A 15,099-nucleotide genomic window follows, 5' to 3' on the forward strand; every position below is an offset into this window, starting at 1 on the left:
CACTAGATATAATGTGATTGGCTAGCGAACAATCAGCTCTTTTTAGCCTCTTTTGTTATTGGTGCATAGATTGGCTTATCCCTGGTCTCCACTAACGCCTAAACGTCATAACCTACACGTATGTAAAGATAAAAGAAACACCAAACAACTCGGCATGGTGAAATCGGCTTATTGTTGTAGTCATTCGTTCGGCCATCTTAAAGCATTTTTTGTTGATTTTTTTGACTGCTTCATCAAATAAATACTGGACCGCAGTTAAAACGGTTAACCGAAAGTTGATACCTACTAACCACTATATTTGTGTTCCGAGAAACAGTTGTACCTGTAGCTTTATTATTGATTGCAACTATAATATTGTTGTGTTAAAGAGAGATGATGGATAGTTGTATATAAATAGATCGGATGTAGCAACTTTTGGCAACATTTAAAGCATGATTATTTTATATGTTTCGAGGTAGCTCTTATTATACGAAAGTTTTGTAACTGTTTAATTGGATATGAACAGCTGCTCGTATTCCGCTTAAATTGTACACGTATTGCATTTTACCGCAAGCTACTGTCCTTTTCCAAGATGGCGGTCGCGGTAGATAGACTTTTTGCTAGTCCTTCTTCGCTGTTTTGTGGTTTTCAGGTTCTGAATTGTTTTTGGCTGTAAGATGCTGGACTCCAGATGCTCGGGACGGAGGCACAAGGAGGTAGCCCAAGAGGAGGGGAAAGCACCCAGGGTCGGTGCGAGGATGAAGAGAGTCACCATCTTTCTAAACGGGACTGCGAGGAATGGAAAGGTAAAGAGTTTTGTGGAGAAGGGGCTAGCTTGAAAAAAGAAACGGATTACTTCCCGTTATGATACTAGTGTGTACAGACAGACTCCATGTCTGAGTGCTACGGTTTGGGATAAATAGGACATACATTTTGCCCAGTATATTGTGATGCAGTAAGGTTACCAAGTCACTGTGTCACCAAGGACTGATCGACCCAGCAGTCCTGGACGTTTCTTTTGCAAATCGTTGTTTTCGGTTGGAGGGGGGTTGTTGTGTTCTACCAACTGAAGAGAACCAACACTACCAGGAGGCATTATGTTATTAAACGAAGTCAGAACATGTGCACCCGTCGTTTTTTGGATACAAAGTGATACAGTGACCTTGGGTGCAGCATGTGATGCTCCTGTGTAATATGAGTCGCTGATGGGACGTAGGTCGTTAACTGATAACTTTAATGACATCGTTCATGCTAACTGCGAATAGAAGAATATCCTAAGATGAGTTTGTTGAACTTTAACGTTTGTGCGTAGGTTCGAGGAGTTGTTTATCACTTTCCTTACGCCTCTCCCCAAATTATTATTTGTGTGCATCCCACTCGGTGGGGAGATGCTGTGGTCAGTGCTTCATATAGGGACCGAATCTGCTTAAATTATTATGCTTAATAAATAGCTAAGAGCTGCTTACGTTCCATTCGGATACTGCTGTAGACTAGAGTTGGCTTGTGTTATGTATGACTTGTGTTTTTTGTGTGCTGGCGTTACCAACAAGCTTCCGATATACTCTTGAGGTGTGCTTGTACTAATTGGACCAATAAGTACACGAACAACACCTCCAGAGTATATCGGAAGCCTGATAAGATTCTCAAGTAGGAGTGTATCATTGTTATGTTACAGCAATTTGTTAAGTGCACATATACCCTGAGGTGTCTTGGCGCTGACTACTATTGAACAGGAAAGGAACCTAGTTGTTAAAGAGGCATGTTTTATCTCCTTTCTAAAGTAGATCAGCATGGTTATAGTTCAGATGATTTTGGGGGGGGGGGGGGCAGATTGTTCCAGAGTTTTGTAGTTCCACCAACAAAGCTTCTGTCTCCCCAGCTAACATTGGGAATTCTGAGGGTCGTCATAAGATTTGCCCCTAACGAGTGTAGCCGTCTGCCAGGAATGTATCTCTGAAATGAGTGCTTAAGTTACTCAGGGCCAGTACTATGTAAAGCCTTGCAGGCTATGCACAGAGCCTTACATTTGATACAGCTTCTTACTTGAAGCAAGTGCCAAATTTCTTTCCTACTCTTTTAGGAGTAAAATTCGATTTTTCATTCATGAAATTAATATTTTTCAATGAGTAAGAAGATACAGAATAAAAAAGACTTAGAAAATATTCTTTCTGATTCTGTTTGTCGGCAAGATGGCGGAGTGAGGATCTGAGCTGAGCAGCTCGTCCGGAGGCTTCTCCCCCATTCTACCCTCCCCGGCGAAAACGACATTATGATGATATTAATGGTCGGCGTCTTTTCATGGGCTTAACGAACCTTAAAGGCTTTTGTCAACTACGATCCGATTACGAGGCTCCTCGAAGAAAAGAATCTAACCAGACTCGCAGTGGGATACATTAACGCAAGACACAGCGCTGGTGGTTGAGGCTGTGGCTGAGGCGGAAGAAGCCGGCGATAGCTCTCGCTAATGCAAAACTCCCCGAGGGTTACTCGGCTCTTCCGACAAACTTCAAAAGGACTGTCAAAGAGCCCGGGAGGTGATCGGCTAAGTAACTGCACTTATACTGCCTCTATAATCATTTCTCTTACCTGGCAGCTGAGGATGTCCCCAAAGAAGAACTCACAGAGAGCGACACGGCACAACAAACAGCCGACAAGACCCGCGGCAGCAAATGTACGAGCGAACGGAACATCAACAGCTGAGCTCTCTAATGGCTCAATCAGCGCCGATGAACCTGCGTCAAAGAGTAACAGACGCCCTCCCATGGAGACAAGAAAGGCTGAAACGGAGTCCTTACAGGCGAAAGGGAGTGCAAGTAAACAAATACTGAGACCGCCGACCCTGCTAGTTGAATCATTCCGAAAAGGGCCGGATGGAAGCTTAACCACCACAAAAATAATGAAATCTCCGGTAAGAGGGGTCGGGGGAGCACAGTCAGGAGGCAAGACAAGCAGCTCTCCACAAAATCTAGAGATTATAACTCAGAATGTCGCTACTACAACTACGAATAGCGGTGAGGGGGTTAAAACTGGCAACCCACACGGGGCCAAGCAACAAGAAAAGACAGAAACCTTTACATGTATTACCCCCTTAGGACTTCAAACGATCTCTACTGATTCTACAAGGGAGCATACAGAGGCTGCCATAACGGGTGGTCTAGAAATCTCCTCTCCCGACACTGATCCAAACTTAGCCCCGATACCGTTCTCTCTGGGGGTATTCCCCGTCCACTCGGACGTACCACTCACTACAGAGCTCATTGATAGCCCGCAAGGCCTCCCGCAAGACACAGGGACATCCGGGGCAGAAGCACTTGTCACTGAACCCATTGAACCCCGTAACGACACGGAGTTAGGTTCTCCTGCGAGCCTGGATACCGCGCTCGGAGTAGAAGATGAGACCAAATCAGAAGACGAGGTTGGTAAGAATCTAATGGACGGCCATTATACGGATACGGATACGGATCTTAAGATAAAACCTCGAGTAGTAAGAGGCCGAAAATTCAAAAGTAAGCTTCGGGCTAAAAAAGGATCTAAAACCACTATATCAAATCAATCACTTACAAACAATACTCAGAACTTAAAGAAGACACGCGGGGACAAAAGTCCATTAAGAAAATGGATGGTAGCCAAAAGCATAGTTAAAAACATGACGCAAAGACTGTCAGGGGCAAGCACGATCAAACCTATTTTCACAACAGAAACTCTGTCCTCCCCAGATAACCCTGCTACATCAATAGCAGAAAATGACGTCTCGCTTAATTTTTCATTAGATGGCTCCATCTCACAAGAACCGCCATTGTCTCAAGTATATGTGGTCAATCCCTCAACGGGTACAGATACAATCCTGCAGCCTACTGTTACTACAACCCCTACACCAATAAGTCATATTCTCCCCCCTCCTATCAAGGATCCTATCTCAACTGCAAGTACTCTTTATCTATCTCAAATGGACCCCGTATATTCCCCCAAAAAGAGACAAGGCCAGGCGCTGTCTGATTCTTCCTCAGTAGATACTATCCTCCGGCTATTGAACGATCAACGAGCTGAAGCTAAAGAACATTATATCCAACTGAGGGAAGACAACAACAAAATGCGAAACTCGCTGGAAGAACTTGCAGCTAAATTGGGGGGATATCTCAAGATATTGCTGGACTCCAAGAACGAGTTGTAGTGATCGAAGAATCAAATACAAATATAACCACTACTGTCGAGAAGCATGATACTCAACTGCAGATATTGTGCTCAAAGATAGAAGATTTGGAGAATCGGCAAAGACGCTCCAATTTGAGACTCTTTGGGATACCAGAGGGTCGTGAGGGTGCCGACCCGAGGGCCTATCTTGTTGGATTACTGCAGAAAGCTTTTCCGGACCTTGCAGACTGGGACTGGGACTCTCAAATTCAACGGGCGCACAGTCTCCCTCTGATTATGAGAAAGAGGGATAATCAGTACCCACGTCCTTTTATAATCTGTTTTGGAAATTTTTTACTTCGCCAAGTAGTATGGCAGAGAGCAAGACCCAACGCCCCAATAACCTTAGGCGAGCTTTCTTTCTTTGTTCGATCTGATCTTAGCAAAGAAACAATGAATAAACGATGGCAGTTTCGCAAATTGATTGATCCCATTAAATCTAGCGGTGGCCAGGCATACTTGCAGGAGCCGGCCTGCCTTAAGGTTATTAAGAACGGCCGCACTCATTACTTCAATGATATCAAGGAAGCGGAAGCATATATCTCTAGCTTCAGCACAGGCACAGATAAGAATTAGCTTTGACATATAACATACAGATGCCGACTTATTACTTATGGGAGGGTGGAGTTGGGGGGCCCCTCTGGATGACCCGCTACATGCGCTGCCCTTTCCAGCGGCAGCTTTAACTCAAGGGTGGTTCTTCCCCGGTCCGGGGGCAGAACCTGGGTGGATGGGGGAGGGGAGGGTGGGGGGTTTTGGGGAGGGTTAAAATCATTAAAAAAATGTTTACAGGCTGATCAAATAAATTTCATTGTACACATATTAGTTTTAATTTTTCAATCCATATTTATAAGCAACTGGGAATGTGTAAAGCCATTCGGTAATACGGCTAAGCTCTCAATTACTCACAAATGCATGAGATAAAGCTCTTGGCCTGGAATGTAGCCGGGCTTAATAGCAGAAATAAAAGGTTATTGATCTCAGCAGAACTAAAACTGCATAATCCCCATATCGCCCTTCTTTCAGAAACACACATTGTCGGGAAGGACAAAAAAATACTTAACCAACTTGGCTATGACACTGTGGTGTGCTCCACATTTGATCATCCCATAAGAGGGGTTGCGATTCTAAAGGATAAACGATTTAAAATCGATATACTGCAGACCTTCTCCTGCAAAAATGGCAGATGGGCAGCCGCTCAGTTTAGCTATGACAACTATAAATTTGTACTATGTGTTGTGTATGGTTCCAACACAGATGAACCGATAATTTTTGATCAGCTGAGCACTAAACTTTTGGATTGGGAGGGAGAACTCATTATTATGGGTGATTTCAACTGCATCATGAATTATAAAATAGACGCAACCAGCTTCGGCAGCTTTAAAAGGATGCATAAAACTAGGTCCTCTATTCTTGAAATATGCCGCATCCATAATATCAAAGATACTTGGCGGTATTTAAATCCAAACCTACCAGGATACACATATTATTCCGCACCTCATAAATCTTGTTCAAGATTGGACATGGCATTGGCTAGCGATAACCTATTAAAACATAGCACTATGGAGATATGCCCCCGAATCTCATCAGACCATAATGCTATAATCCTGGCCATTGCTATATCACATAGGAGGCCCCCGCCCAGACCATTCTCCTTCCCTAGGTATTTAGTCACAGACGTACAATATTTGACTCAGCTTAAATTACATCTGACGGAATTCTTGGAAATCAATATCAACACAGCTATATGTATCACGGTTTGGGACACTTGCAAGGCTAGTATGAGGGGATTCACCCAAGCATATCTGATTAGACAAAACTCCGAACGCAAAAAAAACAGCGTCCAGATAGTTTCCGAAATAACGACCCAAGAAGAATTGTTGGTTTCTGCACTACGATCAAAATCACCAACATTTACAGAAATAGGTCTCAAACTTACCTCACTCAAAAACAAAGCCAAAACTAAATTTATTCAAAAGAGCAGCGCAAATATCCATAAATTTAAAATAACACAATATGAAGGTGGGGATAAAATTGGCAAAATCCTGGCCTATAAAGCTGCGGAGGATAGAGCTCGAACACTGATTACCAACATTCGGGGCAATGGCAACAAAATGTATAGTCAACCGACGGATATAGTGGAACAATTCGCAGACTACTATAGAACTCTATATACTTCAGAAAGCACACCAAACTTAGAAATAATACGGGACTATCTGGACAAATATTCAATAAATTTGCCGACTGATTTAAGAATGGAATCACTCTCGGATGTTATTACCAGGGCAGAATTATGTCAAGCAATAGACCTCCTACCGATAGGGAAATCGGCGGGGGAAGATACAATACCTCTGGAACTGTACAAGGCATGTTTGGATGAACTGGCCCCCCTTCTTTTGAAGGTAATGCAATATGTCGGGCATAATGGTAAAGCTCCAAAATCATAGAATAAAGCAAAAATAATTTTCTTTCTAAAAAAAGATAAACCAAAGGAGGAGAGAGGGTCATACCGACCTATATCTCTAATTAATACTGACGCCAAAATATTCGCAAAAATTTTGGCTTTAAGAATATCACCTATTCTGCCCCAAATAATTAATCCCCAACAACACGGGTTTATAATCGGGAGGGACACAACCACACACGTGAACACGGCTATTACAGCTTTCGATGTAGCAGAAACAGAATCCACCCCACTCGGAATGATCTTACTGGATGCCGAGAAGGCTTTTGACCGTGTGGGATGGGATTATCTTTGGTGTGTCCTCTCCAAAATGGGGTTTGGGGGGCAATTCTTACGAGGTATACAGGCTCTGTATGATAACCCTACGGCTTGTACCTGTTACGGGGGTCTGACCTCTACAGACTTTCCAATCTCACGTGGAACCCGTCAGGGTTGCCCCCTCTCTCCCCTCCTTTTTGCTCTCACGCTTGAACCATTTTTGTCCGCCCTTCAACTTCAAACTCAAATCCTTCCCTTTAGATCAGGTACACAAGAGCTAAAAATGACCGCATATGCCGACGACATCGCGGTCTATTCACAAGACATAGTGGAGGCACTGCGAGGCATTGCTTTTGAGGCCGGGAAATTTGGGACAGTCTCCGGATACAAGCTCAATATTCAAAAGACTCAAATCATAGCTAACTACATCCCAGCTGTCGCGGTCCCTGAGATATGTAAAAATGTAACTTACTTAGGAGTCAAATTAACGGCCAAACTCCAAGAAATTAATAATATAAACTATAATGAACTAATTAAATCTACTACACTTACACTTAAAAAATGGCATAGGCTTCCTCTGAATATAATCGGAAGAATTAATTTAATTAAAATGAAGGTTCTGCCTAAATTTGTATACTTATTTCGTTCTATTCCACTAATCCTAAACAACGCCTTCTTTAAAAGACTTGATGGGGTACTCAGCAGTTTCATCTGGGGCTATAAAAAACCTAGAAGGTCGTTGAATCTTTTAAAAAATAACACGAACACCGGTGGACTTAACTTCCCTGATTTCAAGTTATATTTTTGGTCCACATTTGTTTTACGCATACGTTCTTTACTAAACAGAGGAGGCGCTCTTTTTTTTCATTCCTTTATGCTAAAACAAGATTCAAATATGTTTCTACTACGAGCTAACGACCCCAACTATTTTAAAAGAGTCAAATTTAAGACCGCAAGAGACTTAAAAAAAATTTGGGACAATATACTAACCTACTGTAAAACCAGTTTTTTCCACTCAAAATTACCTCTATGGGGTAACCCTGGGCTTCCAGCAATTTTCTACGAACAAAGCGACAACGGCTGGGCAAGGCTGGGCATCAGAGTATTAGGGGACCTATATGGCACGCAAGGGTTTCTAGATTTTAATGCCTTAAAACGGCTTTATGATCTCCCTGAAACTATGCGATATAAACATCGACAGATACATGACTATCTGATCAATAAAAAACATCTCGTGGAGAACTCTGATAGCGATATATGGAACCATTTATATTCCACAGAAACTAAATCCGTAATAAGCAACACCTACAGCCTTTTAGCTAGTTTTAAATCAAACGACTGCTCCAAACTAGCTGACAAATGGAGCAGGTTACTAGGCTCTAATATTACACCAAAGGACATAGAACGATCTTTTTCAAATATTAATGAAAATGTACGATCCTCAAGTTTAAGGTTACAACAACTCAGAACGAGCTGTATGTTATATTACACTCCAAAAATTATTTCCAGGTGGTCCTCTAATAATTCTTTAAATGATCGTACAAAATGCCCTAAATGCTCCGTTCATGCAGTAGACTTGGATCATATGTTGTTTTCTTGCCCCACTTTTGTAGATTACTGGAGGGATATTCAGAAGGTTCTTGAAATTAAACATATTCAGTTGCCTCCATTTTCTGCTGCATCGGTCCTATTAGATATATATCCTATTTCTCTCCCACAGCCTGCTCTGGCCTCAATTCTTATGTCCTGTGCTAAATTAACTCTGGCCAGAGCCTGGATTCGCCCTGACCCACCAACGGTGTGGGATTGGTGGGCGCTGGTAACCGAGATTCACTCGATGGAGTTAGCATTAGCTAATCTTAGGGGGACACGCTCTCTGATGAAATATAAAAAGAACTGGGGTACGTTTATGGAATAGTGTGATCTTTCTCCTCTGTTTTGGATTGTTTTTTTTTTCTTTTTTTTTTTTTCTTCTCCTTTTCTTTTGTTTGTTCTTTCTTTTTTTTCCCCACTTATCAAAATAACTTATTGATTGTAAAAATAAATACATGTATTAATGTATGCTATATCCTTCAGCCTGTACTCAAATAAAAAATTAAAAAAAAAAAAAAAAAAGAAAATATTCTTTCTTTGTAGCTAATGATCCCCCAAAACGCCACAAGTAACTTTAAACTTTGGAAGCCACTCTTCAAGTCAAAAGGCAGTAATACCAAGGGCTATTCTAGAAGCACTTCTACGGCGGAGCCTTTCAATATCCCATTCAAATGATGCTTTCATCACTAGTACATTAACTGCATTTTTCCAGGCTGAAATGGAATATCCTGATTATGCACGTTGGAGGTCTCAATTTTAAAGAAGCTAGTGGCCACTGTGAGCTGTGTGCTATGGAGAGCCCTCCTCTTCAAAAATTGTTATAAGTTGTGCTTTTGAGGGAGGGTGCTGGGGACCGCAGGGTCCTTTTTTGATTTAAATAGTTTTTATTGACATTTGCCATTTTAATACAATACATTTCAATCCCCCCTCCCCCCACAGAGACCAAGATCAAGAAACATCTTCAGACAAACCACCTTTAGTATAAACATTATAGAAGTAGTCTCTCGCAGCGTGTAAATTTGATGGTCCAAAAAGACAAAGAGAAAAAGAAAACTAAGGAACAGAGGAACAGAAATTCGCACATCCACTTTCGCCTTAGGATTAATCCCTTAGAAATATTACCCTTGGCAGTGATCTTCTATCCAGAGTAACAAAGGTTCCCAAATCATCATTCCTCTTTGTTTTTTCTTAAGTCCCTTGTTCTTATAAATTGCCACCTCCACATTGCATATAGCAAGTAATCTAGCCCTCCATTGAGTGGAAGATGGCGGTTGGGGATCAAGCCATGCGGTGGCTATACACAATCTAAGAACCGCCATTGCTACAAATATCAGCCCCTGTTGTTGTATTGGGCGCTCAATAGCAGCCACTCCTAAGATCATTTCTTCACTAGAGATAGTAATTTCTTCCTGAAATAGATCTGAAATGAAATTAGATATTTCTATCCTAAGATTAGTAAGTGATGGGCAAGTGGCAAACATGTGAATATCGTTAGCTGCCGCCAATGAACAGCGTGGACAAGCGGTTCCCAAGCCAATTGCCCATTTGCCCATTTTATACGGTGTATAATACAAGGCAAAAAATGTTTTATAGAATTGTGCTTGTAATTTAATTGACATTAGCAGTATTTGTGCAAGCTTTAATGCTCGCTCCGGTATTGCTCGCTGTACGAATAGGTTAGTCTGCCATCTAGTAAGATGTTTATCGAGATCATCCGGGAAACTACTGATAAGGTCCTTATATATTTCCCCAATTCTAGGAGTAGATTCCAAGCATAATTTATCTATTAATATGATATTTTGAAAATTACAACGGCCCCCATTTTCTTAGACAAGAAATCCCTGACTTGTAAATACTTGAAAAAATCCCTATTGCTAATGTTATAATCATTGCGAAGTTCTGAAAAGCTTTTCAATCGATTTTCGATATAGAAGCAACCAAGTTGGGTAATCCCTACCCTGTTGCCACTAATTGGAGTGTAACATGAGAAGCGTCCCAACCCTAGGAATTTACGGATATTGCTCCAAACTTTCCAAATTCCCTGAATAGTCTTGAGTTTAGTTTTCTTAAAAAAAATTATCATTCATATGTCTCCATAAACACCCTTTACTTCTATCTCCTAATACCATTTCCTGTGGGGTCGGGATCTCACAATGATTCGGCTCAATCACTATCAGATTTATACAGTATTTGGCCACTGTTGCCCAATAATAGATCCTAAAGTTAGGCAATGCTAACCCACCTCTTTCTTTTGGTAACATAATCCATTTTAGTGCCCTTCGTGGTTTCTTAAATCCCCAAATAAATCTGGCAAACAAAGATTCGATGTTTTTAAAGTAATATGGGGAGAACTCAAGACAAATTGTTCTGAAGAAGTATAAAAATTTAGGTAGAATCAGCATTTTAATCAAATTACATCTGCCACCAATAGTTAAGTGTAAATTATCCAATCTAATTAAGTCTTCTCTGGTGCGCACTATTAGTGGGTCAAGATTTAACTGTACAATTGAGGGAGGGTGCTGGGGACCGCAGGGTCCTAATGTAATATTTTGTTAGGTTGCCAAAGCCTATAAGATCCGGGCTTCCGAGGCCCAGCTCCATCTCAGCCTTGCTGTTCTGGCCTGCCGAGGAGAATTGAGGATATTTTTTTAAGCCAGTATGTCTTTACTTTGGATGCAGGCATGAGTGGGGGAAGCAACCCAGCTGGTGAGAGAGAGCGGAGAAAAAAGCAATCGGTAGAGAGAGAGCAACATGGAATGCGAGAGGAAGCGAATTGGTAACAGAGAGCAACTTCAAGCTGAGGAGTGAAGCGCATGGCGAGAAAGTAATGCAGAGGAGAAGCACACATGGGTGAACGCTTCATGGAGGGGCAGAGGGAGAAGCAGAAGGGCGAGAGAGAGAAGCATGGAGGAGATACACATTAGGAAGACACATGCACTCTTTGTGAGAAAGTGCCATCTTTCTTGCATGGTATGCCCCCACTTTTTGCTAAATTGCTGAATGTACTTTGATTGAGTGTACCCTGGGTTCCTGCCAATCAGGTGCCCAGGGCCTATGTTCCTTCCTTAAACCACACAAACTCCAAATTGGCAAACCCTAGCCACATGTCAGCCCCTAGTAAATGGTACCCTAGGTACCCAGGGCCTTGTGGCCAGGGAAGGCCTCTAAGGGCTGCAGCACTCATTGTGCCACCCTCAGAGGCCCTGTACCCTTACACACACACACTGCCCTTGCAGGCTGAGTGTCTGGGTGCAGGACAAAACAAAGAGTCGACATGGCACACATCACTGTGTACCATGCCCATCACCTACACTGCCAAGGCATATGTCAGCCACCCCTCTAGCTGGGTGCATTACGCCTATGGTGTGGGCACAGGAGCAGGAGCCCTGTGCCCCTACAGTACCCGGGTCCATTCCTGGGCACTGTAAGTGCAGTGCTGTCATTTAGGAGTACATGGTGCTGAGAGCTCGTCAAACACGAGCTCCACAGCACCATAATGGCAACACTGAAGCCTGGGAAGTTTGGTATCAAACTTCTCAGCACATTGAACCCACACTGATTCCAGTGTGGGATTTAATGTACTAAGTACTCCAGAGGGCATCTTAGAGATGCCCCCTTACAGCTAACTTACAATCCACGTCTGCTCTGAGGCTGCCCAGGCTGCCACACAGCAGACACGTTGCTGGACCCCTGGGTGGGAGAGCTCCTGCTCTCCCGGGCCTGCAACAATGCACATCCTGGGTGAGGTGAGACATCTCCTCCCCCAGGATGAGCAAAGGGAAGCTTCAAAGGCATGCCGCCATTTGGAGTTTCCCCAGGCCACTGCAACCCCCCACTCTGGCGGGAAGCTTGGCCGGAAACCCCATACAAGGACAGGGGATGTGCCAGCCTGCCCACCCCACCCCTCAGGTGGGGGAGGCGAGGTGAAGCACATCTCCGGGCTCTCGCCATCTTGAAGATGGGAGGCCCTACCCTATCAGGATTAGGCTACTGCCCCCCTCCCACAGGAGAGAGGCAGGATAGGGGGTGTACCCACCCCAGGACAAGGACCCATTGGTCCCTGGCCTTCACCTACCTGTAACGCCCCTAAATCTAGTATTTAGGGGCACCCTGAACCTTCCTCCAGCAGATTCCAGATAGAAAACTACAAGAAGAGCAAGAAGAACAAGGACTTGCCCTGCAGCTGCTCAAAAGAGAAGAAGACACCAACTGCTTTGGCCCCAGCCCTACCGGCCTGTCGACTCTCGAACCTGCACCAGCGCGGCATCTCTCGTGGCCAGCAACCTCACCAACCCCGGAGGACCTGGCTACCTTTTGGCTCTAAGCCCCTGGGACTCCCATGAGTAGAGGCTCTACTCAAGAAACCTAGCTTTAACCCCTGGCAGCAGCCCGGAACCGCGGACCCAACACACTCTGCACCAGCCAAGCCTGGCCAGTGCCGGAGTGGACAAAGACCCTGAGGACGACCCCACGGCGACTGTGACCCCGAGTCCGGCACCCAAGGACCCCCCTCGACATTCCGGAAGAAGCCTGCAGCCTCAGAACCAAGTGCCACCCCAACCGCGATCAACAAGAGGGTAAGATTTCCGACATCAAAAGGCACCCCTGCACCCGGCGCCCTACGGCCCCCTGTGCCCAATCCCGGGGTACCCACCTAACCTACAACTACCCAACTTACCTCTCGAAGTGGTGGTGGCACCTGAAGCATCCTCGTCCCCGAGCCTGCAGCCTTTTTCCAAACCGGAACATTCCCATTGATTTCCATTGAGCGCCCGACGGCTCAAAAGCACCCTGCACCCAGCCGCCCGAGTGGCCCTGGCAGTGCACTCTCTACACTAACCTACTTCCCCACTTGCCCTGAGTAAGTGACCAGGAGCCCAGCTCCCACAGCCGCGTGGCTTGCCAGACAGCAGCCACCAACCAAGGCCCCCCTATCCCTCATAGGATAACATTGGGCCTAACTCTCTCTGCACCCGGCCGTCCTGAAACCGCTGAGGGTGAACCAACTGTACCTACCTGACACTGGGGGACCCCTGAGTCTATGCCCGGAATTTCAACTTTGCCAGTCGAGTACTTGCCCTTAAACCGCTAACTTCATTTTCCTCATAGGGTAACATTGACTGGCTTTTTCTTCAAAAATCTTCTAAGTGTGAACTTTTCAAAACTGCAAATATTCACCAAAAATCAGCCAAGTGACAAAAACGAATTTACTCACCTGCTCCTAGGTGAGCTCCCAGTGCTGGATCTTGGTGCCCAGCCCTGACTCTGAAAAGTGTCCACAACTATACTTACCTCTAACTCATTTTTCTCCCATAGGAAACCATTGTCTGCTTTTCTGTGAAATTTCTTCTAAGTGTCTATTTTTGCAAATTTGAAATATTCTTTTAAAATCGGTCCATTTCTGCAAACGAAATTACTTACCTGTTTTTGATAAGGATCCCAGTCCTGGGTCTAGGTACCCAGTCCTGGATTACTAAAGTAACGATAAAGTACTCTACCTGCAATTTGAATTTCTTGCCATAGAGATCCATTGAATGTTTTCTTTGAAATATTTTCTAAGTGCTAACTTTTGAAATAGCTAAATATTATTTAAAAATCATTACAGTTATTAAGTCGACTTTCATCACTTGATTCTGAATACTGACCCAAGGCTGGATCTAGGAGCCAGACCTGGAATTCCAAAAGTAATCTGAAAAGCAATTTATTACAAATAACCTGAATTTACCATTGAGCTCAATGCATTGTTATGTTTAGGAAATAGGATTGTTTATTGCAACCAACTGTGACTGTTTACATAAATTTATTGCTCAAGACAAAAGTATTTATATTCAACCTCTCATTCTGAGAAAGTATATTTTTATCCCCTTTGTGGTTCTAAAAATAAAACAAGCATATATTTTATATATATAAACCATTGGCCTAAAGTTCAGTTATTGAGTGTGTGAAACCATTTGCTGACTGATTGTGTACAATAAATGCTTTACACTGTCCTCTGGTACTGCCTTACTGCTCGACCAAGCTACCACTTTTGAGAGTAAGGTCATACCTAACTTTGACCTCTATCAGCCTCTGGGGGACTGTGGACTCTGTACACCCTGTACCTATTAGGGAACAGTATATACAGAGCCACTTTCTTGCATTTGTTGGACTACTTGGTTACCATCTGATCACACGACAGAACTCTTAAAAATTGCCTTTAGAATTCTGATTGGTTTTTCCAAAATTACTAAAAGTCTTGCTAGGGCCTTGCTTAAATCCCATTAGAATTTTAGAAAAATAAAAGTCACTATAGTCAGGGTAGAGGGTTAGAACTGTCAGGTTAGAATGTCTCAAACAAACCCAGCTATTAGTGATAATAATAACATGGACTTGGTGGAGGAGCTCGACCTCGCACCTTACTTACACTTGTCTTTCAAGGAATTGAGGTCCTTATGTAAACTCAAAAATTTACAAATGGGTCTGCATCCAACCAAACAAGGGCTCCAGGAGCTCCTGGCTGAGTATGCTAAAGACCACCCATCTGAACATGGTGATGGCCAGTCAGATGAGGAAAGGGAAACAGGGGAGGTGGACAACAACCTCCCCATACTATTCCCTAGGGAGGAGATGGCACC

The 15,099-nt window shown here is 43.6% G+C and overlaps 1 protein-coding gene across 3 annotated transcripts in view; it reads left to right on the forward strand.

Moving 5' to 3' along the window:
- The first annotated feature begins 629 nt into the window (after window positions 1–629).
- KCTD9 (potassium channel tetramerization domain containing 9) overlaps window positions 630–15,099 on the forward strand; it is a 122,424-nt gene continuing 107,954 nt past the window's right edge. For 2 of the 3 annotated variants that reach the window (XM_085632798.1, XM_085632800.1), the window contains exon 1: window positions 633–785. In XM_085632798.1, coding sequence (XP_085488924.1) covers window positions 657–785 — 129 coding nt within the window. In that variant the 5' untranslated portion in view covers window positions 633–656. Of the gene's footprint in view, window positions 786–15,099 lie in introns of all 3 variants that reach the window. The other variant, XM_085632799.1, reaches the window with a different exon arrangement.

The sequence above is a fragment of the Triturus cristatus genome, chromosome 11 (genome assembly GCF_964204655.1).
Source record: "Triturus cristatus chromosome 11, aTriCri1.1, whole genome shotgun sequence".
In the NCBI taxonomy this organism is placed as follows: Eukaryota; Metazoa; Chordata; class Amphibia; order Caudata; family Salamandridae; genus Triturus; species Triturus cristatus.